Raw genomic sequence first — 22935 nt, 5'->3', positions numbered from 1 at the left:
AATCCTCAGCGCGGTGGTAGCACTGCTTTTAATATACTGGGGACTTCTCTGCGCCAGTTGCACGAAGACGCTGAGCCGCAACAAGATATACAGCGGCTATTCTAGCGAGGGGGAGAGCAAATTCTTCTGTAATGGTGGTTACGAGCCCTACCTGTGGATACACAATTCCTCTCATGCTGCTAAATATTTCATCTCACCCACGGCAGCCAAACAACTATACATTAGTTTCGATAGCCTTCGTGAATGCCTGGAGATGAAGATTTATCTGGATGGAGGGAACGATAGTTTCTCTGTACTCAATATGCCCAGAATCCGCTGAGGTTCTCTTTAAGTTTAACTATTGAGGTCAGAATATATATCTATATACGCAGTGCAATATATTTTCATCGAACTTTTTCTTTGTTTAAATTTGTTTCTTCTCAGCAACTTTGCTTAGTTACTTCCTATAGAGATCACACATTTTCATTTATTATGTCTTTTGTGTGCGTTTGCAGGTTTACATTTACAGGTAATGGCATGTAGTTATTTTATTGTGAATACCATTTATTTTCTGCTCTGCCAGAGAGGTTTACAATGGCATAGTCTCGGTTATGCTAGATAAGTTTACATTGGATAGTATCGATTTCAGAGGAAAAATTTAATCATTGCTTTGGCAAAACTGCTGAGCATACTGGAGCTTTCTACATATTTTTTCAAACATAAGAATTGTTTTTCTTTTTCTTAAATGATGTCTGCTAAAACTTTTATATATCTATATATGTTTTGGTCGTAATGGTTGTGAGAGGCTATACTTCATTTTAATTTTTTTAATGGTTATTTTAAAATTTGAATGTAATTTTTTTTAATTGAAATGGAATTTTAAAATTATATAAAAATAGATTTAATATTATAAAATATTTTATTATAAGTTTTTTTTAATTTTATATTTTAAAATAACTTTTATTAAATGTATTGGATTTTTTTGGTTGAAATTTGTGTAAATAATTTTTTTTGGGTGAAATTTTGATTATTTGTTATTTAAAATTTATTTTTGACTATAAAAATTTAGCATTTTAACAATTTTAGTACATTTTGATTGGAAAGAGTTCACAAATCAATATTATGATTCCAATAAATCTTTACTAGATTTTAAACCTTTTTCACTAAAAAAAATATACTCAAAAAACTTTTAAAACATATCATAAATTCAAACTAATTTAATTAACTTTAAAATATTAATTTTAAAATTTTAGTAATTTTTAATCCATTTAAATGTATGAACAACTAGTAAATAAAGAGAATTTTTGAAAACAAATTTTAAAGAGGATATTTATTGATTAAAAAAAAATACATAGTCAATCTAAGATTGAAAATTTTAAAAACCAGGAGTCAAACGATAAATCAAATGCACAAAATTCTATTAAAAGCAGTCCCAAGTAAATAGGCAAACCCAAAAACATATGATCAAGCATATATTAAGAAAATTCAAGTAGATATTCTTCATCACAACATTAAAATTCCACACTCATATTTCAAGAGCTTCTAAAATTCCTAAATAGACACTATGGTTCAGATGGATTCTACAACATAGAACCATCACAAATAAATTACTGGAACATGGATTCCATGTTCCACATTTGAATATCCTTTAAACTGTCATAGAAATCTCCTAGCTGTATTGTCATAGAAATCTCCTAGCTGGATTCTAGAGATTTTCTAATTAATATTTTTTTTATTTTCTCTACTGTCACTTTTTTTTTTTAAATAGGTAGGCATCATTTTTCTCTCTAGACTATATATCTTAGATCATGTATCCTTAACTTTTACATAAAATATGTCATTCTACTTCTAGTCACTCACCCAAATCAGAATTTAATATTTTCTATCTAATCTTTCTAGACAAAAACTATCTTCAGAAAAAGTTTTCTATCTAATCTTTCTAGACAAAAACTATAAAGATCATGTATCTTTAACTTTTACATAAAATATGTCATTCTACTTCTAGTCACTCACCCAAATCAGAATTTAATATTTTCTATCTAATATTTCTAGAAAAAAACAATCTTCAAAAAGAAAATAACAGAGAAAACTACATGGTTGTGGCTAAATCATGAAAAAAACACAAAGTGGCTAAACAATATTTATGCTCAAAACCATGACGAGATCCATTGAAAAATGCAGAGAAATATATATTCATGGGTGACTTGTTGCATATTTCTATACAGAATCTGCTATATAATTATGTTCCCTATAGATATGAGAAAATGACAAATTGAATTTTTTTAGCATTGATCTTATCCAATGCATCTAGTTTATGAGCATTGGTAGTATAAATGTTGATGTCTTCATTACCCAATCTATAATCACTTTGAAATCTCTGAAAATGTCCATAGAAGCAATTCCAAGTCACCTTGCACAAAATAAAACTGCCAAAAAAACTAAAAACCCTACTCTAATATAGAAGCAATTCCAAGTCACCTTGCACAAAATAAAACCACCAAAAAAACTAAAAACTCTACTCTATTATTTTTGTTCTAACACCATTCTTCCAAGAGATAAAAATCTCCAGGCTTCAAAGCAACATAAACTTCGGTACCACATTTTTCCCCTTTAGAAAAACCTACTAATTTTTTTTCCACATATCCTCCAACTAGTAAACCCTTGTAGAAAATTTCTTGGTTTTCTGCCCAGTCTACATACAGAAACTTGTTATTGTCACGACCCTGCTACTTTTACCATAAAAAAAAACTTTGTTATGTCCTACCTTCCATTTTACCATGGTTAGGATACATTTGTTTCGCACGAGTATATGACTTTGTATAAACGTGGATTATGATTTATGGCTCACACACCTTAATCGATATTCTTTAACATATGTTACACCTCGTATGTGGTCTTACTATACATTAACTTTTTAATAACTCAACGCATGCTGGTGCATTGGTTTTCCCTCGTCCGGATGGTCATTAAACTCCAGCGCCACATGGTGAACGGTCATGGCCAGGTGGCTGCAGGCCAAGTGGAGCCATGTGACCATTCTACGGTTTGTGCATTCGATAAACGTGCCATGCTCCCGCCCAAACGAACGATGAAGATTGTGTCTCCAGATCGGACGGTGAAAAATGACCTTAGGGTTTGGTTGACATATAAGTTTACCGAGTTCTTCGGTTCTGGCTCATTTGCACATTATGCATACACAGGTTTTCCGACAGACTCCACCACCATACCACTCTGCTGCTCGCACAGGTATCTTCTTATCTATGGTAAAATGTTACAGCTTACGGTTAATTCATGGCATCTACTCTCTCTCAGGTTCTAACGTTTACCTCCATACTTTGATGATTTACACAGTGCGGTGCCGTGCAGAAGGGTTTGGCTTCCATGGCGTCGACCATCCGAGGGATCTTCTGATCGACCTGCATTCCTTTCGGGTAATCCCTTCTCAGTAGTATGTCTAGACATTTAGTCAGCTTGGAATGAATGTTTGGCGGTTGTTAATGACCGACGGAGCTGATGCACGGTATTTATGTGCCCAGGTCTGTTACTCTGGTTTCGAGACTTGATGTTATTCACAGGCGGCATTCTTGGCCGATTCTGTACTTTACAAACCCTTGGGTTTAGAAGTTGTCGGTTTATGGCCACAGGCCAACCGAGGGTTTTGATATTTGGTCATGTTGTTTTACAGTCGTTTATATAAAGGATTTGCTTTACACAATGCACAGTCCATATTTCTTTGAAACTTGCTATTACTATGAGCCGGGGTTACCCGACCTGTAACGCCTGTTAGCATATTTATTTTTTCCTTACTCTACGGCCTTATGGCAATGAATGTAATATGGAATGTTTGCATCTTTTCGTGCATCTTAAGTTTATCCTTAGTTTTGTACAGACGTTCATCGTCTCTGAACGAAGTTAATATATTTATATATAATTTCACAGGCATGTTTACCGTATGTATTGGTTTCATTTCTTGGGAATCATGACAAGATTCATTTGTTGCGGTCTCAGGCATCACAGCCTGCTTCCGGAACAAAGGGAGCAGGTCCAACCCTTACCGCCTATATTTTCTGGGTTTTGTATGAGGGTTTCTACTCAAGTTCGATATTCAGAAATGCATCTTAGTAAATTGTTTATGTTTATAGTTGGCGCACAGCACATCCATCTCATTTGTTTGGCATACCGGGACATTCATGTTTTAATGTTGGTTTGAGGTTTATCTGAGGGTTTACCCTGCACTACTGTACCTAAGTGTTCTTTGTCAGTGTAATTATTCGGCTTTTTATTTATTAATGACCCGGCTGTTACACAGCGCTCTACCGTCTTTCTTATTATCGGTTAAGCTTCAAAAGTAATTTATGGTCTCATACCACAGGTTCATAGACATAGTGACTTTACATGCATTGCGTCATATCTATACTTGCATATGCTCTGTATCTCGCTGGTTTCTAATAATGAACTTTCTTTATTTGATTCTGGCCGCAGTATGCCACACCTCTGTTATAACTTATATTTCATCTATGAGTCTGTACGCGGTCGTTACGAACAAGATTTTATCCTGTTAGCTGTATATTTATTTACACTCTCAGACTCAGGAATATTAACTCGTATATCTGTGTCTGTTTATTTCGGTAAAGAAAATGTCAGTTAGTGCATTTGTATATTTAATCATGGTTTCCATCTTGTCAACGAGAAGTCTCACTGTCGACTGTATATATAAATACCACACTTTAAATATACCTGTAATCACCTCCATAAAGATAAACACAGGCACTTGTATTTGCTAACATTTCTTTTTCTAAATCAAGAATCTAGACCATTATATTCCATATGCAATCATTACCTGATTTTAAGTAAAGCTATCTAATAAGCGTACCTGGTAATCTGCTACTGTCGCTTTGCTGTAATGTTCACCTGCAGTAATCTAGCTCTTATCCTCCCAACCTCGAGAATCCACTACACTGGATCTCCCCTCCGAGCTATCTTGTAGGCCACAGCCTTTTTCCAAGATTCAAGCACCACGGTGCAGGGTTATCTGGTCATAACCAGACTTAACCCAGTATTCACACTCTGCTCTCTCCTCTGGAGTCCGCCTCTGCCTGTTCCCTAACAGCCCAGAGGTTTTTCCTTTTCCACCCCTTTCTGGGTGAGAGGCAGTTGTCTCCTGTTCAGTTTCTTAACTGATTCTTTTCTTTTAATAGAAAAGGCCCCTTTGTGGAGGCTGCCATCATTCTTTCAACACATGTGTATAATAGTTCATTATATTTTCTTTTAACAAATAATAATGTCTTAATAACAAGCTGTCACCCATATTGTTTTTACCACAACAATTACCGGAAATTACAAGTTACCAGGGTTATTACAGTTATCTTCAAGCAAGTGTATCTTACATCTACCGCTATCACTTCCAAAATATATGCATTTAGGCTTCTCCAAATACCCATAGAATGTAAAAAACAGAGTCCTATAATCTCATTTATAAATTTTACAAATTACACCATTAAAATAAATAAATAAATAAAAATTCTCTTTCTAAATTAAAAAAAAAAATTACAAAAATACAGCCAATGTTTTTAATAATACCTTTACTACCACTATGATTCATAAATGAACTATGGTGTACTTTCACCCATTGATGTCACGCTAAGCCCATTTTGGTGACACAAGTACAATTTTAATTAGTTATTCATTTTATAAACATACGGACCAATTAAAGTATAGTGCTTCATCGTTGCTTTAGTGGGGAGAGTTCGACGTTGTGACCAGCTACGTGCGCTCAAATCCCATCAACCATGCTATTACTGCTAATTTTTCATTTTTTTAGTAATTTTTTTTAAAATTCAATTATTTTTCAAATTTTGAAAAAAGAGTAGGCGAGTCTGAAAAGAGTTGCATTAGGAAAAAAACTAGGGGAGGGACATCAATTGTTGCATGTTTTTTTCTGCCATGACATCTCAGTATTGAATCGATTGTACGACACGTGTCTAACACATCGTCTCACTTGTCGTGGTAGTTGGGGAATTAACACCTGCCTCGTTTCTCGTGTTTTTCCTTCTCTTTTAGGGTTTAGCGTTTACTGCATTTGGAAGGCTGTGTTATTTTGCTTGGGGTCAGTGTGTGGGTGTTCTTCTACCCCATTGTTGTTCGATTAATGCCTTGATGTTGGTCAGCATACACTCGGTGATTGCACTCGACTGGTTTCATTGCTGAGAGAAGTGGTTTGTGTGCTGAGAGAAGCAATTTGTAGGGTATTCATGGGTTTGAAGGTTGTGATTCAAGGCTTCATTTTTTATGTCTCGTTGCTTCGTGGTTGTGGTACACTAGTGCTTGGTACAGTCGTTCATTGTCGACCGAGCCCCGAATTTCCATCAGCTCAACAATGGACATGGTGGACACAGGGTTTTCGCGCTCTAGTGGGTTTTTTCGAGGTTAAGTTCTCTTGCTTGTGAATTTTTTTGGCATTTTCACTGGTTTATTTGCACTTATTTTTAACACCTTTGCGATTTTTGTGACAAGTGAGCATGGTTGGGTTCGCAGATGAGGTGTCGTGAAGGATTGAGGTCTTCAACACTGATGCAACATGGTTTGTGTAGCTTGGTGGCTTCGTCGATGACTTCCTTGTAGGATTACATTCCTACTAGTTGCTAACTCTGCGTTTTTAAACACATTTAAACCATGGGAAGTTTGTGCTCTTTGGTGTTTTTATGTTTACGGTTCACTATAAATTTTACATAGGGTTCACTGTAAATTTTTCTCGACGGTCATTGTAAATATTTACTTGTTTTTATGCTTAGGGTTCACTGTGATTTTTTCTTGGGTTCACTATAAATTTTGCAGGTTTTTTTTGAATGGGGTTCACTAAATTTTTGCTCTGGGTTCAGTGTAATTTTTTCGAGGTTTTATGCTTGAGGTTCACTCTATTTTTTGCGGGGTTTTTTTTTTTTTTGTGGGTCATCATAAATTTGAGGAACCCTCATCTTTTGAATCTGACTACCAAAGAGAATAAGTCATTTTGATCCTGAAAACCTTCTTTGTCGACATTCCATGGCCCTAACCGCGCCTTGGGCATAAAATAAAGATATAAAAGCGCTACTTCTTTGGGGGTTTATATATTTCTCAAGTTTGTTCATTTGATCTTTCAAAAGTTGTCAAATCCCCCACCCGAAGTTAGTAATTGGGCCCTAATCCATTGCACATTCTATGATTACTTCCATCTCACTAGGAAGATTTTGGGGTTCACCTTCGTCTGTCATCTTGTGTTTCTTATAGTTCAGCGAGGGTAGTATTTTTTGCCATATTTTTCGATTTCTTATATTTTATCCACATATATAAATATGCATTGCAATATGGCTAGCTATGCCTCAATAAGGACCTCTGCCCCAACCTTCATATTAGAGGTATTAGACTTTCTGAAGATCCATGCTGCAATATCTTGGTGTGTTGTGCAGAGCGATTGATTTGAAAGAACTCAATGAGACAAATGAGAGGAGATATAACATGGGTAGCTCGCAAGCCTCCCGGCTGAATATCTCTTGTCCATTCTAGAATTTATGACTTGGTCTTTCAACAGTTTTGAGCCACTCCTTGAGGTACCTTGGACATTGCAAATTACACTATAATTTGGTCTAATTTGTTTTCAATTTTTGTGAACAATGTCTTTTTTTGTTATCTGTGTTTCTTTGGTGAATTCTGCCCTGGAAGAAAGACTTAAGTTGGACACTGATCTCTTTGTTGTTGATGATCCGATCTATGCTACTTGTAACCTCTTTTGTTTTAAGTAATGGAAGTAAGGTATTTTTTCTTTTTGCAAACAAAAGGGTGAAGTATAGTCGCTTTTCTCAATTTTCATTTACATAAATCTCATTTTGATTCGGTTTGAGCCATAATCATCAAATTCGTTAAGAAAAAGCCTCACGGTTGTTTGGCAACTTCATAGTTTCTATCTCCTTGTTGAAGGCTTGTATTTGAAAAATCATCCTTAGAGAGGGGCCTTGATATTAAACCTCCTTACAATTAACTTATGCCTAAAAATATAGAAAGTTATACATATAAGGTTTAGCTCCAATTAGGTTGTAGTTTTCTCAACAATTTAATCTACACTTGATACTCATATTTAATCCACTTGTTTGTCTCGATTTTGAATGATGATATATGTTTCAGTTGACTAATAAGTAATGACATGAGTTGTGGAGTTAAAAACACCTTGGGATAAACAATTTTTCTTAATTTGTAATATTGAGGAAGTTGAGGATGAGTTCCATTTTGCGTTTGAGACTTTTCAACATGCCCAGATGCTTGTAGGATTCTTTCTTGTCATCCATTATGTTTGTTCCACCATTTGTTCTCTATTCATAACAAGACAATTGTGAATTTGTTTGATTAAAGAGTTTTGAATTTGTTTGATTCAATGGATTCATGGAAAACCAAGTTTTTTAATAGTTTGTGTGGTATTCTTTCTTGTCATCCACTTTGTTTTGATTTCATTTTCTTCTCTGGTCATAACAAGGCAATTCTAAGTTTGTTTGATTAAAAAATGTTGAATTTGTTTGATCCAATGTAGTCATGACACATCAACAAAATTGAATTAAATTAGTCATCCACTACATTTTCCTCACAATTTCTTCTTTGGTCATAACAGGACAGCTGTGAATTTGTTTGATTAAAGAAATTTCTTTTTTTATTCAATGGACTCAAGATGTTTATAATTAACCCAATCACAAGGGAATCAAAGCTATCCCCCATAAGCATTGTCAAATGGAATTGAATGCATTTTCAATTGTAATAGTGAGGGAGAAATTAGGAGGTTGAAAATGACCACCAAAATAAATGGAGTCATGATGTTTGCATTGACCTAAATTGTTTATTGTTGTTGTTCACTGTTTTATGGAGTTTTCAAATTATAAAAATTAAGTTTTTCATGATACTGTTATTCCCTCATTTGTCATTTATTTAGCAACCTGGAGAAAAATGTGATGTTGTGGATAATTTGGTATGTAATGGCAGAACAAAAGCTCCATTTTAATTCCAAGCTAGGATTTCTCCATTCAAATAGACTATGAATGTTGCTTCTAAAATGGCTTTTGATTACAATGTTGCAAACAATATGGAATAAACCGACCTAGATTATAAGCCAAAATCCTCATGTGACAAGAAAAAGAGGCAATCCATCCAAAATCCACATCATAATGTGGTTACAACAAAAAAAATATCACACCCCTAGTCTAGATGGCCTCCAAAATCTTCAGTGCACAAACTTTTTGAGTTCCTTGCTTGATAAGCATACATAGGATTGACACCTGCACTAGTGGGAATATAGCAAGTGGGTTAACCCCCATTCTGATACTAAGGCACTTGAATTTTCATGAGGTCTTGGAATAATCGTGTATTATTTGCAATTTGGCAATATGTGGTTGACATCATCCTGGTTTCACTAACTGTGCTTGCATCATTGTCAATTGTTATTCCTCTTTCTCTTTGAAGAATTTTTTGAGCCTTTCTTGCTTCTTTTCCTACCTTTCTATTTGTTTTTTATGGTCCTTTTATTGCCTTACTTTCTCTCTTTCAAGCCTTTCCTCTGCTCGAAGTTGTGCTGCAACAATCCTTGTTGCCTTCTTTTCCTTGACTAAATCCTTCTTTTTCCATTTTAATTATTGAATGTCAAGTTTCCTTTTTTTAGACTCAACTAATAGGGCTATATAGTTTATGAGGTGAGTAACTGTGAACTTTGGCCCAAACGAGGACTACCTAGTGTTCCATGCTTTTTTTTCATTGACATTATCTCCACTGGTAGCTTTAGTAACCAACTAAGTAACTTCTCATTCCCTGCATGATGCATGCCATTGGTTGAAACTTGTCACTCAATATCTGGGACTACTAATTGAACTATATTATTCTCTTCATATGATTCCTCATTATGTGCACTATCTTCTTCCATTGATCTATTGCCCATAAAAAATGAACAATTTCGTTGTTTAATTCTACTTGTTGTGAAGGCATGTTCATGCTTTCTTCATTCGTTCTTATGACACCATGCTTGTTTATATTCATATGGCTTCTACCAGCCATGATGGTGGGGTTACTTGGCTTCGCAATGTCAATTGGTCATTTTTGCTTCCTAGTGAAATAGTAACAATATATTTTTCAACCACATTATCATTGTCAGTTTCATGATCAACAAAGTCATTAAGAATATCAGCAACTGAAGTTCCATGTGCTTCAGTTGGTAGAACTGGTGAAGAGCAGAGGCAATGTTTCAACTCTGTGAACACCTTTTGTTGAGATTCAGAATAAAATAATTTTTCTTTCGCTCCTCCCTTGGTGAATTGACTCAAGGGCCAAGTGATATGAGAGAATCCCAATACAAACCTGCGGTAGAAATTGGCAAGACCCAAAAAGCTACGGAGCTCTGTCAGAGGGGTTGGAGCTGGTCAATCCCGAATGACTAGGATCTTGGCTAGATCCACGTGCACCCCCCATTCATCAATAATGTATGCCAGATACTGAACCTGGGTCATCTCGAAAGTGAATTTCTCCAAATTGGCACATAGCTTGTGTTGCTGCAGTGTTTGGTGAACCTTTTGGATGTGGTGATGGTGCTCTTCCCAACTCTAGTTGAAGATCAGGATGTCATCCAAGTATACTACGACAAATGAATTGGTGAATAGCCGCAAGATGTCATCCATCAGCCTCATGAAGGTTGCAGGAGCATTCATCAACTCGAAAGGCATAACCAACCATTCGAAAAGGCCCTCCTTGTCTTTGAAGGTAGTCTTCCACACATCGAAGGGTTCGATTCGTACTTGGTGATATCCTGATTTCAAGTTGATCTTGCTGAAATATTTTGCCCCCTTCAGTTGGTCCAGAAGGTCATCAATCCATGGGATCAGGTACCTAATCCGGACAGTGATCTTGTTCAACGCCTGATAGTCAATACAGTGATCTTGGATCCATTTTGTAGGATTTTTAATCATTAGGATAACAATTTTAGAATTCCTGTCAATGATCAATTTTTGATAGTTAAAGTGCTTGCCTATTACTATACCTTACTCCAGGGATGAGAGTTTCGCCACATTATTAATTTCATTTCCTATATTTCCCACATAAATGTGAGTAGTTTGTCCATGATATCTCTAAATACCCCTCCAAAACTAACAAGGCTAGGATTACCCCTAGAGGCCTCATCAAAGTTTAGTTTTAAGAAGCTAGTAGAGGTGTTTTCCAGTTATCAGGACTTAAGGGAAGAGGTTGGGGTTGTGGAGCTTAAAAAACTATGAAGGATTGGTTGAGCCCAAAAAGTGTGAGAATGCGTGAGTCCTTGGAACTGCATCCCTGCCAGTGTCTTTGAGTTTGGAATCCAGAGGATCCTTCTCCCTCAGTCCTGAGGCCTTATTTGGGTGAGTGACTAGAAGTAGAATGACATATTTTATGTAAAAGTTAAAAATACATGATTTTTTTTTTTTTTAAGATTGTTTTTGTCTAGAAAGATTAGATAGAAAATATTAAATTCTGATTTGGGTGAGTGACTAGAAGTAGAATGACATATTTTATGTAAAAGTTAAAGATACATGATCTTTTTCTGAAGATAGTTTTTGTCTAGAAAGATTAGATAGAAAATATTAAACTCTGATTTGGGTGAGTGACTAGAAGTAGAATGACATATTTTATGTAAAAGTTAAAGATACATGATCTAAGATATATAGTCTAGAGAGAAAAATGACGCCTACCTATTCAAAAAAAAAGTGAGAGTAGAGAAAATAAATAAAATATTAATTAGCAAATCTCCTAGAATCCAGCTAGGAGATTTCTATGACAGTTTAAAGGATATTCAAATGTGGAACATGGAATGCATGTTCCAGTAATTTATTTGTGATGGTTCTATGTTGTAGAATCCATAACCATTGTGTCTATTTAGGAATTTTAGAAGCTCTTGAAATATGAGTGTGGAATTTTAATGTCGTGATGAAGAATATCTACTTGAATTTTCTTAATATATGCTTGATCATATGTTTTTCGGTTTGCCTATTTACTTGGGACCTGCTTTTAATATAATTTTGTGCATTTGATTTATCGTTTGACTCCTCGTTTTTAAAATTTTCAATCGCAGATTGGCTATGTATTTTTTTTAAATCAATAAATATCCTCTTTAAAATTCATTTTAAAAAATTCTCTTTATTTACTAGTTGTTCATACATTTAAATGGATTAAAAATTACTAAAATTTTAAAATTAATATTTTAAAGTTAATGAAATTAGTTTGAATTTATGATATGTTTTAAAAGTTTTTTGAGTATATTTTTTTTTAGTGAAAAAAGTTTAAAATCTAGTAAAGATTTATTGGAATCATAATATTGATTTGTGAACCGTTTCCAATCAAAATGTACTAAAATTGTTAAAATGCTAAATTTTTATAGTCAAAAATAAATTTTAAATAACAAATAATCAAAATTTCACCCAAAAAAAATTATTTACCCAAATTTCAACCAAAAAAATCCAATACATTTAATAAAAATTATTTTAAAATATAAAAATATAAAAAACTTATAATAAAATATTTTATAAAATTAAATCTATTTTTATATAATTTTAAAATTCCATTTCAATTAAAAATAAAATTTAATTCAAATTTTAAAATAACCATTAAAAAAATTAAAATCAAATATAACCTCTTCACAACCATTACCACCATTACCACCAAAACATATATAGATATATAACAATTCTATTTCCAGAATATATTAAAACACGAGTACTCAAACTTTAAAAATCATTTGCAAAATTACAAATGGTCCAACTTAGACATCTTATGAACCCATGAACCTGTAAAAGTTTCAGCAGACATCATTAAAAAAAAAGCAAAACAATTTCGCATTTCGCCAGAGTTTCTTTCAAAGATCTATAGCAGTTGTTTCTGGCTCTCAGTATTTTCTCTCTCTTATGTTTGAAAAAATATGTAGAAAGCTCCAGTATGCTCAGCAGTTTTGCCAAAGCAATGATTAAATTTTTCCTCTGAAACCGAGACTATGCAGTGTAAACTTATCTAGCATAACCGAGACTATGCCATTGTAAACCTCTCTGGCAGAGCCGAAAATAAATGGTATTCACAATAAAATAACTACGTGCCATTACCTGTAAATGTAAACCTGCAAACGCACACAGAAGACATAATAAATGAAAATGTGTGATCTCTGTAGGAAGTAACTGAGCAAAGTTGCTGAGAAGAAACAAACTCAACAAATTTAAACAAAGAAAAAGTTCGATGAAAATATATTGCACTGCGTATATAGATATATATTCTGACCTCAATAGTTAAACCTAAAGAGAACCTAAGCGGATTCTGGGCATCTTGAGTATAGAGAAACTATCGTTCCCTCCATCCAGATAAATCTTCATCTTCAGGCATTCACGAAGGTTATCGAAACTAATGTATAGTTGTTTGGTTGCCATGGGTGAGATGAAATATTTAGCAGCATGAGAGGAATTGTGTATCCACAGGTAGGGCTCGTAACCACAATTACAGAAGAAGTTGCTCTCCCCCGCGCTAGAATAGCCGTTGTATATCTTGTTGCGGCTCAGCGTCTTCGTGCACCTGGTGCAGAGAAGTCCCCAGTATCTTAAAAGCAGTGCTACCACCGCACTGAGGATTTGAGACCTTGGCATCGCCTTCGCCATGATCGCCACCTACACCACCAGACCGCATTTCGTTGCACCCTGTCACGCGGAAAGAGTCGTTAGTGCGGACACAACCGACCTTCCTAGAAGCCTAAGACTTTCTAGTGACAAACAAGACAAATAAGAGCAATCCTTCCCTAAATATGCTTTTACAATATGAGAAATCAAGTGTTTAGATCCTACCTGTAATCCAACGTTGTTTTAGTAGTCCAGCTTCGCTGATCCGGATGAGCTCCTCCTTCCCTTCGAAACCTGCATTCACTAACAATCACACGATTAAATAGCACCTGAATATCACATAAAATAAAACATATTTAACATATAGACCAAGGAGTATATGAAACAACTCATAAATAACAAATTGTTGAGAAGAATGGACTAATTTGTATTAAAAGGTAAAAAAAGGAACCATTACAACCTGAGCCTTGGTGTTGTGCAAGCTCGTCCCAGGGTCCACAAGAGTTCTCCCTTACTCTGAACAGCTCACCCACCTCCCAATGGAAACAAGTAAAGATGGTAATCTCTCCTCACAAGCTTCTACAAGGAAGTCCTAATTCCAGCAGCATCTACCCTTAGGAATGTTCGGCTTTAAACCTCCCCTCCCTCTGGTCCAATGCATGTATTTATAGTGCTGTAGAGGAAGTTAATCAAGTCCACCATCAATGGGATAAGCCCCTCTTTTGGGTGGGTTAGCTACCCTCTTGATGGGATAAGTTCCTCTTCTATAGGGATACATGAACCATCTGGAGGCGCTCCATACACGTCAAACAAGCTTCTAGAATGCTCTAGAAATGACCACAAGTAACTTTTTTGGAGTGAAACTTGCGCTTATTGACCTTTACAGGAGTACGCACCCAGTGCTTTACAGACAGAGCGTACAAGTACGCAGATATTGTGAACTTGGATTGCGTACACGCAGGTAAGGTTGAGAGAAACTGCGTACCAGAGATAACTTGACTTTAAATGACTTTTCTCTCTTTCTTTGAGTTTGACATGGAAAGCAGAGGCATGAGACTTGCCAAGGAGGATAGTATGACAGGTGATGGAGCCATACAAACTGCAAATAGTCATGTTGACATTTTTTAGTGTAACAGATTGCCCCCTAAAGTGCGAAGCCTGAAGTAGATTAGGGTTTCAAAACATCTAGGAAGGGTGAAGTACTTTATCATTTCAAGGATTATCTTGCGGAGAGCCTGGTCAAAACCTGCAAATATTCAACACAAAATACATATATAGGATGATATCATCGCTTAGGTAGGCATTCCCATACTCAGATTGAAAACTTTAACTAACAATCTAACTACTGCTCTGATACAGGAATGATTTTGCAGTACATCACAATTATAGACTTTTGTAGACACAGTATGGACGCAACCATCTGTTTATGATTAGTCTACTATATAATGAATACAAAACTCCTCGCAACCTGGATGGTGTGCTAGGAATATTTTAACCGAATGTGCTATTAGTTTTTGATTGAGTGCACGGTTTTAGAGTTATAAGTGAAAACAACTTGTAGTCCTGTTGGATAGACCGCAAAATCGGTGTTCAAATGCAGAGGTGGCAAACTATTACCTGTGCTAAAGGCCTCTTATTGTGTTAAAACACGTCTTGGGAGTTACCCAAGAGTATAAGAAGGCTAGAAGGTAATTATCGAGGTGTTTGGGGCATTCACTTCAATTATTGTGACTGAAAACTTGATTTCCAGGTCACTAGAAATCAAGTTTCAGAATTCTGGGTTATGTAAAATACACCCAGAAAATTCCAGATTTAAGAATATGCAATTAAGGTAGCTATAAATGATGGAAATCAACTCAAAAATGATAAAATATTCATATGAGACCCTTATAGAGCTAAATATATCCAAATATTGACAATATACTTGGTAAAGTGCGGGATTTGGTTTTAGGTCATTGAAAACGCATGTCCAATGAACAAAAGCTCTCCAAATCTGCAATCCTACAACCTATTGTCTAGATACAAGTGTGAAATATGCTTCAAAATAACTTGTATCTAAAAGGGGATCTTTGAATCTAGCAATTTATGATAATTTACCTCGAAATCACTTGCTGAAAATGATAGATAAATGAAAAACACAGCAAGCTAATTTTATTCTAAATGCAGAAAAGGAAAAAATATTTAAAGTATTTTTATAGATTTTTTCATTGTCGGATTTATACTTGTGCAAATGGAGTCTCACCTTTCGGCCAGAGTGTGAAATTGATGCCTCCTTAATTTGTAAGCCTGGCTTATGATAATGATCCAACCTGCAAACTTTCAAAACCTTCTTAGGGGCGACCTCCTCTTGGAGCGTCCCCAACCTTTGCTCTCTATGCCCAGTAAAATACGAGATCCTTGAAGTGACACAAATCTTCCTTGTGAAATGGTTTGAGGCCTTCGAATCGACCTTACCTGTAACACAACAAAGAAGTGGAAATCCAAGTAACACAACAAAGAAGTGGAAATCCTAGTTGCTTGTTGCCACATAGTATAATAACTCCTCAATGGTAGAGAACATCAGTTTTAGGATAATTTCTATTGATTTGCAAATTAGAATTAATTTCAATAATTATGCCCGAGAACATTAGCAAGAAAAGAAACATGAACAAAAACCACTCCATAATGTAAGCACACTGTTTGCAAAAAAGATGAGCTCTTGTATTATGATAGCACTTGTCTCTTGTAAACAACTCCCTTTTCAATTGAGAGAGGCTAGTCTTTTATAGAAAAAAATATATCTGCTAGATAACAACTAGTTTGACTCTCTCAATTAAAATATTGCTAGTCTTGCACAATCTGAGACTTAGCAATTTTTAATTCATAAAAATATTACAAAATAATTTATTTAATTCCCCAATGGGGTTGACTTTGCTAAGTTTCCTAAGAAAAATCACAGGATTCCCTTTGAAAGCGATCCATGGTGGACTCCAGTCAAAGTAGTATGACTTTCTATTTACGAACAAAGTTCATAAACACAACAAAATACTTAGAAGATCTGAAATATATAAATATCCATGATAGGACAAATATATGTATATAAAAAAGTACAGAAGATATGAGACGGTGATTGTTACAAATGAGGGTCCACTTATATGGCTAGGCAGGTGGCCCTTCATGAACAGTCATGTTCCTATAGACATGCCTCTTCAGCAAATAATTACTGTTCAATTAACATTATTATCATTATGGTTTATTTATATATATTTTATTCTTAACATTGCCTTCCTCTTCAAAAAGCTTTGTCCCCAAAGCTTATCGCTAACAAGGCGTATCATCTGTTCTTTGTCTTTGTAATCTATTCGCATCTTTTGGAATTCTTCGATTTGTCATCTTCGTTGATACAAGATGATAAGATCCTCTGAGTGATAAACAAAAATGTCAAACTGAGCACGAACTTGACCATCCTAAATCAATATTCTGTGGAATCTTGCAGTTACTGGAAACTTGAGATAGATTTTTATCTCAAGACTGAATTGTGGTGACATTAGTAGTCTTCAGAACATAAGTTCGTTGTTTTCGTTTTGAGTGATACAAATATGGAGATTGATTGAGTTGTTTGCTCTTGTAATTCGGATGTCGATAAGGAGTTTTTCTGATCTGATTTCTCCTTACTCTGTTTGTGGTGATTTCTTGGTTTATTGAAGGTATCTGATTTCTTTCAGGTACAGAGGTCGCTTGATTAATTGCGAAATATTCACTTGAAATTTTCGTTGCTTGATCAACAACTTCTAAGTATGTCTTCACTTCAACTAGTTTATCCTCTTCTTGAGTTGTGATATTGACTGGAACGGTATTCGTTCCTTTATCTTCAACTTGGACTGTTGTGACTAGAGACTTCAACACTTCTTCTTGAGTAAGTTGTTCTAACTTGTCTTTTAGTGACTTCTTGTCACTTTTAAGTTTTTTTTGTTTGCGTAAGAAGGTTTTGATTATGATTCCTTAAATGTGAGAGTTCTTCGCTTTCTAGATTGTTGACTTTATTCTTAGTGTCCTCTTTATCTTTTAAACTTTTGATTTGTTCTAATAATTTTTTTTATTAAGGTTATTTAAACGTAAATTTTCTTCTTGTTCTGATAAAAATGTACAAAAGATATGAGATGATGACTGTTACAAATGAGGGCCTGCTTATATAGCTAGGTAGGTGGCCCTTCATGAACGGTCATGCCCCTAGAGACGTGCCTCTCTTTCGGTCATGTCCCTAGAGACATGCCTCTCTAGTAAATAATTACTGTTTAATTAACTATTATTATCATTATTGTTTATTTATATTATTTATATATATTTTATTCATAACACTTTCTACTCAACATCCTCTCTCCTTGATCCTCCTTGGAATTAACTTGCACTTTTTTGGTGGAGCGAATGGCTTTCTTGGCACTTGACCTGGTCTTTTGGCATTCATTAACTTGCAATGACTATTATTATTTTGGCATTAGAAAAAGATTTTGGTGTGTTAAGACTTAGAAAAGTGGGTTAGATAGACCCCACTTAATTTTTGGACATTAAGGAGGTCATGCATATTAAAGAAAAAGGAAAGTTATTTTGTTAGTAGAATGTGGGACCCCAAGGGAGAAGTTCGAACCCCTTGAGGGAAATTCGCACTAGAGGAGAGAGGAAAGAGAAGGGAAAGTGCGAGCTAGTGGAGATGGGGACCCACCAAGGGAGAAGGATCAACATTTATAAATAGCACAAGGAGGCCACCATTTTGCATCTTTTGCTTATCTATCACACGCACATCGAACTCTCTTGGAACTGTTGAGCACAAGTAGAGAGGTGTTGCTTAGCACAAAAGTTTCAGGCAAAACTTCAACCTCATTTTAGAGAACTTCGGGTGTCTTCCTAGTGAGGAAGTTGGGGAGTCTACTTCAGGGCTTCCACAAAGACTATTGCAGGGATTTCCACTCAGTTCTGCGTGTGGCTAGGGCGCAGAAGGTAATTCACACTTCCCATTTGGAGCAGCTACAGTTGGTCTTTGGTTTTGGGCTTTTGTATAGGCATTCTTCGTACTTGAGGCCAAAGTATTGGAGTATTTTGCAGGATTGAGATTGAGGCTAGTGCTTGGGCCGAATTTCTCTTATTTGTGTAGTGTGCAGAGCTCCTTGGTTGAGGCTTGCGCTTGAGTGAGGAGAAGCTAGTCTCGCAGGAGATTTGGGCTAAAGAAAAAGCTAAATTCCAAAGGAGAATTTGTGTAGAGTTTTGGGGCTTTCCGACAGTGGTTTGGGGCAGATTTGAGCAGAGCATCTTCAACAGTGCATAGAGCTAGCCATTGTGGGCAACTTGCACTTTTTTGGGGCTCTAGGTCAGCTGGAATTAGCCCAAGATCTTTTTGGGTTTTGATGGGATTGATGTGTAGAGGTCGGGGCTATTTTTTCATAATTTTTTGAGCAGTTTTGAGGGCATAAACTCCAGTTCTTCAACAACAACAACCATTTTTTCTAGGCAGTGTGTGCTATGTAGAAACATGCTCCACTATCAAGTAGCCAACTATCTATGCTATCTGAAGAAGAGCTAGAAAGAGCAACAACAATAGTCCTGATTTATGCAGGAACGCAACAAATTACAGAAATAACCATAAATACAGAGATGCAGCGGAAATAATACTTCATTTCATTAATTTAAAACACTGAAATATGCTTACAAACAGAAATGGAAATAAACCAGCTAGGGCGATGGTAGCTTATCTCTGAGAAGAGATGTGGCGGCTACATGCCTCTGAATTGTCTTACAATGAGGCTTAGAGGCCTATTTATTGTTGAGAAATAATGAAAACACTAAACATCCAAAAACCTAACCCTAGGAGATGAAACGCCAAACTGTGGGCCCCGTTTGGGTAAATTGGTACATCAACTTCTTGGGGTCGTAACTTTGGCATATGATCTCCGTTTGATGCGCACAATACCTCGTTAGAAAGATCTATCCAAGGACTACAACTTTGGGAAGAGCAACATCGGTCCACGGACCCATGTTCCTCCCAATTTTCCCAAAAAACGTTGTTTAGGGCATCAAAACGGCTCCGAAAGTTCAGGACCCAAAAAACTGCTAAAAATAGTAAGTTGTGCTACAATTAAGGAAACTGAAAATTTGAAAGAGACAGTTGTGGGGGTCCAAGTGGGATAGGTGGGTGGCCACCAACATCCACCTGGATCATTCCTCCCCCCTTAGGAAGCAATGGTCCCCATTGCATTGAGTTCCTCCATGAGATGAAGAAACTTCTGTTGAACTTGGTCCCTGGTGAGCTGTTCTGCAATCTCTGCTGTGTCTAGTAATGGTGGGAAGCATGGTCGAGGGTGGTCCACATTGAACACTCGGTGCAAGCGAAGGAATAGGGGAATGTTGTGCTCCAAAGCATTGTTTCCCACAGCCTTAGTACTGGTGTAAGGACCATGTCGGAGTGGTTTGAGCTTCTGATGGGCTCTTGTAAGGCGTTCTGTCTGCAGATGCAACCAGACTTTGTCGTCCACTTGAAACTTGTGTGGCACCTGATGTTGATCATGTCACTGCTTGTACTTGTCATTTTTCAGAATGGAGCGGTGATATATCGGCCCGTTAGGTAGAGGTGCTCTAGGAGTCAGATCAAATGAATGTTTGACTTGGTAGTGCAACGATACCCTTGTGGGTGAGGAGAAGATGTTCCTGTCTGCTTTCATGACCGTATCCATCTGTTGTTGCTGCTGCGTGGAGGAACCCTTCACGGGGGTCATGGATGTGGTGATGATCTTCCCCTTACTTTGGGATTGAACCAGACAAAAAATGAATTTCCTAGTCTGGGAGATGAGCTTGCTGCATTTCTTAGTGGTGATCAAAGAGGTGGCTGTAGGTGGGGCTACCTCCAGTATTTTGTATAATGATTTACCCAAAGAAATAATAATAGCGCGAGGCCTTGACTCATACACAACATGTTTCCTCCACAAGTATGGTTGGCCTAATAATACATCACAAACATCCAGAGGTGCAACATCACACAATACCTCATCTGTGAAGGGCTTGATGCTGTAGGGAAGGTGACACTGCTGGCGGACTTGGAGATCTTGTCCTTGGTGAAGCCACCCGATGCTATATGGTTGCGGGTGTGGTATGGTTGGTAGTCCCAGCTGCTTCATGACCTCTGCTGAAATGAGGTTCTTTTGGCTCCCACTGTCAACAATGAATTGCAGCGATGAACCCTTCACCCACATTTGTGAGTGGAAAAGACGCTCCCCCTCCTCTAGATCTTCGGGCTTATTCTTCTGGATCTTGGCAGTGGCAACAGTGGCGCTGGGCTCTGCGTCAATGATCTGCTTCCCTTTGCCATTCCCCTTGTCGAGTTCTGACTTAGGGTCAGAACATGCATCTGATTCTGAAGCCTTCAACTCAGCCACTAGCGACTGCTTGGTCCGACACTCACTTGTGTTGTGAGTGGGGCTCTTATGGAACTTGCACCACTTTCCTGTGTCCTTCTTTGACTTCGTGGTGTTGTTCTTTTCTTGCGGCTTCGACGTGTTGTCTTTGGTCACCCCGCCTTGGCTTTGTCCTTTGTTCTTTGGATTCGCAGATCTAAAGTCTCGCTTCTTTTGTTTAAACTTCTGCTCGATTTTGACAACATATCGGTACGCTGTGCCAAGCGAGGAGATGTTCAAGAACTCCATCTCGTCCTGGATGTATCTGTGTAGGCAGCCGCGGTATTTGAGTACCAAATGTAGCTCAGAGTCCTTGATACCCAACTGTGTGTGAAGGGTATGAAAAATGTTTGTGAACTCTGGCACATCTTGGTCCCTTCCTTGCCACAACATGGTCCACTTTATGTATTTGTCCTCATAGCTTTTGATAGGGTAGTACTGCTCCTTGATGGCATCTCGGAATGAATTCCAAGTGGGTGCGACTGAAAATAGTGAGCCCGTACTTTCATCCTTCTGCTTGTAGTAGGTTTCCCACCAGTCCTTGACGTGGGGGGCTGCTTTGAGAAGAGCGAAAATAATCTTTTCCCGACTGGAAAAATCATGAACAAAAAAATACTAGTAGATTTAACCATTTATCTACGGCCTTTGCATCTATCTGACCCTCGAATATGGGGATTTAAAAGTTAACTTGTACTTTAAAGGGTGTGGCGTTTCCAGAGTAGCTGTTGGAAGCCGATGCGTCGCCCCTGGGTAGTCGCTAAAGGATCTAGGCAAAGTTTTCCATTATCGTGTTTTTGGTCGCTCGAGGGCTTCTTCGAGTAGGATTTTGATAGGATCTCCTACCCCCTCATCTTTCTTTTCATTTGCCATGGGAGGCCGTCGGGATTTGTGACGCTGGTCTTGCAAAGGTTCGACCAGTTCAAGCCCTAACTCCTTATATCCCGACCTTGTTGGGGACATGCAAAGAAAAATAGAGAGAGCAGACCGCTCTGATACCACTGATCCGGATTTATGCAGGAACACAATAAATTACAGAAATAACCATAAATACAGAGATGTAGTGGAAATAATACTTCATTTCATTAATGTAAAATACTGAAATATGGTTACAAATAGAAATGGAAAACCAGCTAGGGCATTGGTAGCTTATCTTTGAGAAGAGATGTGGCGGCTACATGTCTCTGAACTGTTTTGCAATGAGGTTCAGAGGCCTATTTATTGTTGAGAAACAATGAAAAACCTTAAACATCCAAAAACCTAACCCTAGGAGATGAAATGCTAAACTGTGGGCCCCGTTTGGGTAAATTGGTACATCAACTTCTCGGGGTTGTAACTTTGGCATACGATCTCCGTTTGACGTGCACAATACCTCATTAGAAAGATCTATCTGAGGACTACAACTTTGGGAAGAGCAACATCGGTCCATGGACCCATGTTCCTCCCAATTTTCCCAAAAAACATTGTTTAGGGCCTCAAAACGGCTTCAGAAGTTCAGGACTCAAAAAACTGCTAAAAATAGTAAATTGTGCTGTAATTAAGGAAATTGAAAAACTGAAAGAGACAATTGTGGGGGTCCAAGTGGGATAGGTGGGTGGCCACCAACATCCACTTGGATCAAACAAGAACATATTCAGATTGGGAATTTGCAACATTATTGTTAGAGCTTGTATTTCTAGTCCTCTTTTGAGGTTGCTGGGGCTCTTCAACACTTGTATGGGTAGCAGGATCTCCTCTTTTCCTTCTATGGTCGAAGTAGTTGTTGTTGCCATTATTGTTGCTGCTACTAGGCCTTTGAGCATTTCTTCTATCAAGACAGTCTCAAGCAATGTGGCCAATTTTGTCACACCTGTAGCATTGGACTCTTGAAAAGTCCCTTCTATTGTTGTTGATTGGTGAGGCTGGCTTCTTTAGGTTCC

The 22935-nt window shown here is 37.0% G+C and overlaps 1 protein-coding gene and 1 long non-coding RNA gene across 2 annotated transcripts in view; both read left to right on the top strand.

Annotated features, from left to right (window-relative positions):
• The first annotated feature begins 3036 nt into the window (after nucleotides 1-3036).
• On the top strand, nucleotides 3037-3846 carry LOC149185514 (uncharacterized). The gene is made up of 3 exons (XM_089412427.1): nucleotides 3037-3225; nucleotides 3331-3410; nucleotides 3516-3846. The coding sequence occupies exons 1-3, from the start codon at nucleotides 3047-3049 to the stop codon at nucleotides 3674-3676; spliced, it is 420 nt and encodes a 139-aa protein (XP_089268553.1). The 5' UTR covers nucleotides 3037-3046; the 3' UTR covers nucleotides 3677-3846.
• A 13462-nt stretch (nucleotides 3847-17308) lies between these two features.
• LOC149185513 (uncharacterized) overlaps nucleotides 17309-22935 on the top strand; it is a 59273-nt gene continuing 53646 nt past the window's right edge. The window contains exon 1 of the long non-coding RNA XR_016256037.1: nucleotides 17309-17496. This is a non-coding gene — a long non-coding RNA (uncharacterized LOC149185513). The remainder of the gene's footprint in view (nucleotides 17497-22935) is intronic.

The sequence above is a fragment of the Pinus tabuliformis genome, chromosome 3_1, assembly GCF_031772625.1.
Source record: "Pinus tabuliformis cultivar Carrire ecotype Pingquan chromosome 3_1, CPIR1, whole genome shotgun sequence".
In the NCBI taxonomy this organism is placed as follows: Eukaryota; Viridiplantae; Streptophyta; class Pinopsida; order Pinales; family Pinaceae; genus Pinus; species Pinus tabuliformis.
The sequence above is the reverse complement of the archived record's forward strand: the minus strand, read 5'-3'. Positions and strand labels throughout refer to the sequence as shown.

Coding starts and splice junctions, on each gene's coding strand:
- LOC149185514 (XM_089412427.1), top strand. CDS start 3,047: ATGCTCCCGCCCAAACGAACGATGAAGATTGTGTCTCCAGATCGGACG. Junction 3,226..3,330: donor CCACTCTGCTGCTCGCACAG/GTATCTTCTTAT, acceptor TGATTTACACAG/TGCGGTGCCGTGCAGAAGGG. Junction 3,411..3,515: donor TCGACCTGCATTCCTTTCGG/GTAATCCCTTCT, acceptor TTATGTGCCCAG/GTCTGTTACTCTGGTTTCGA.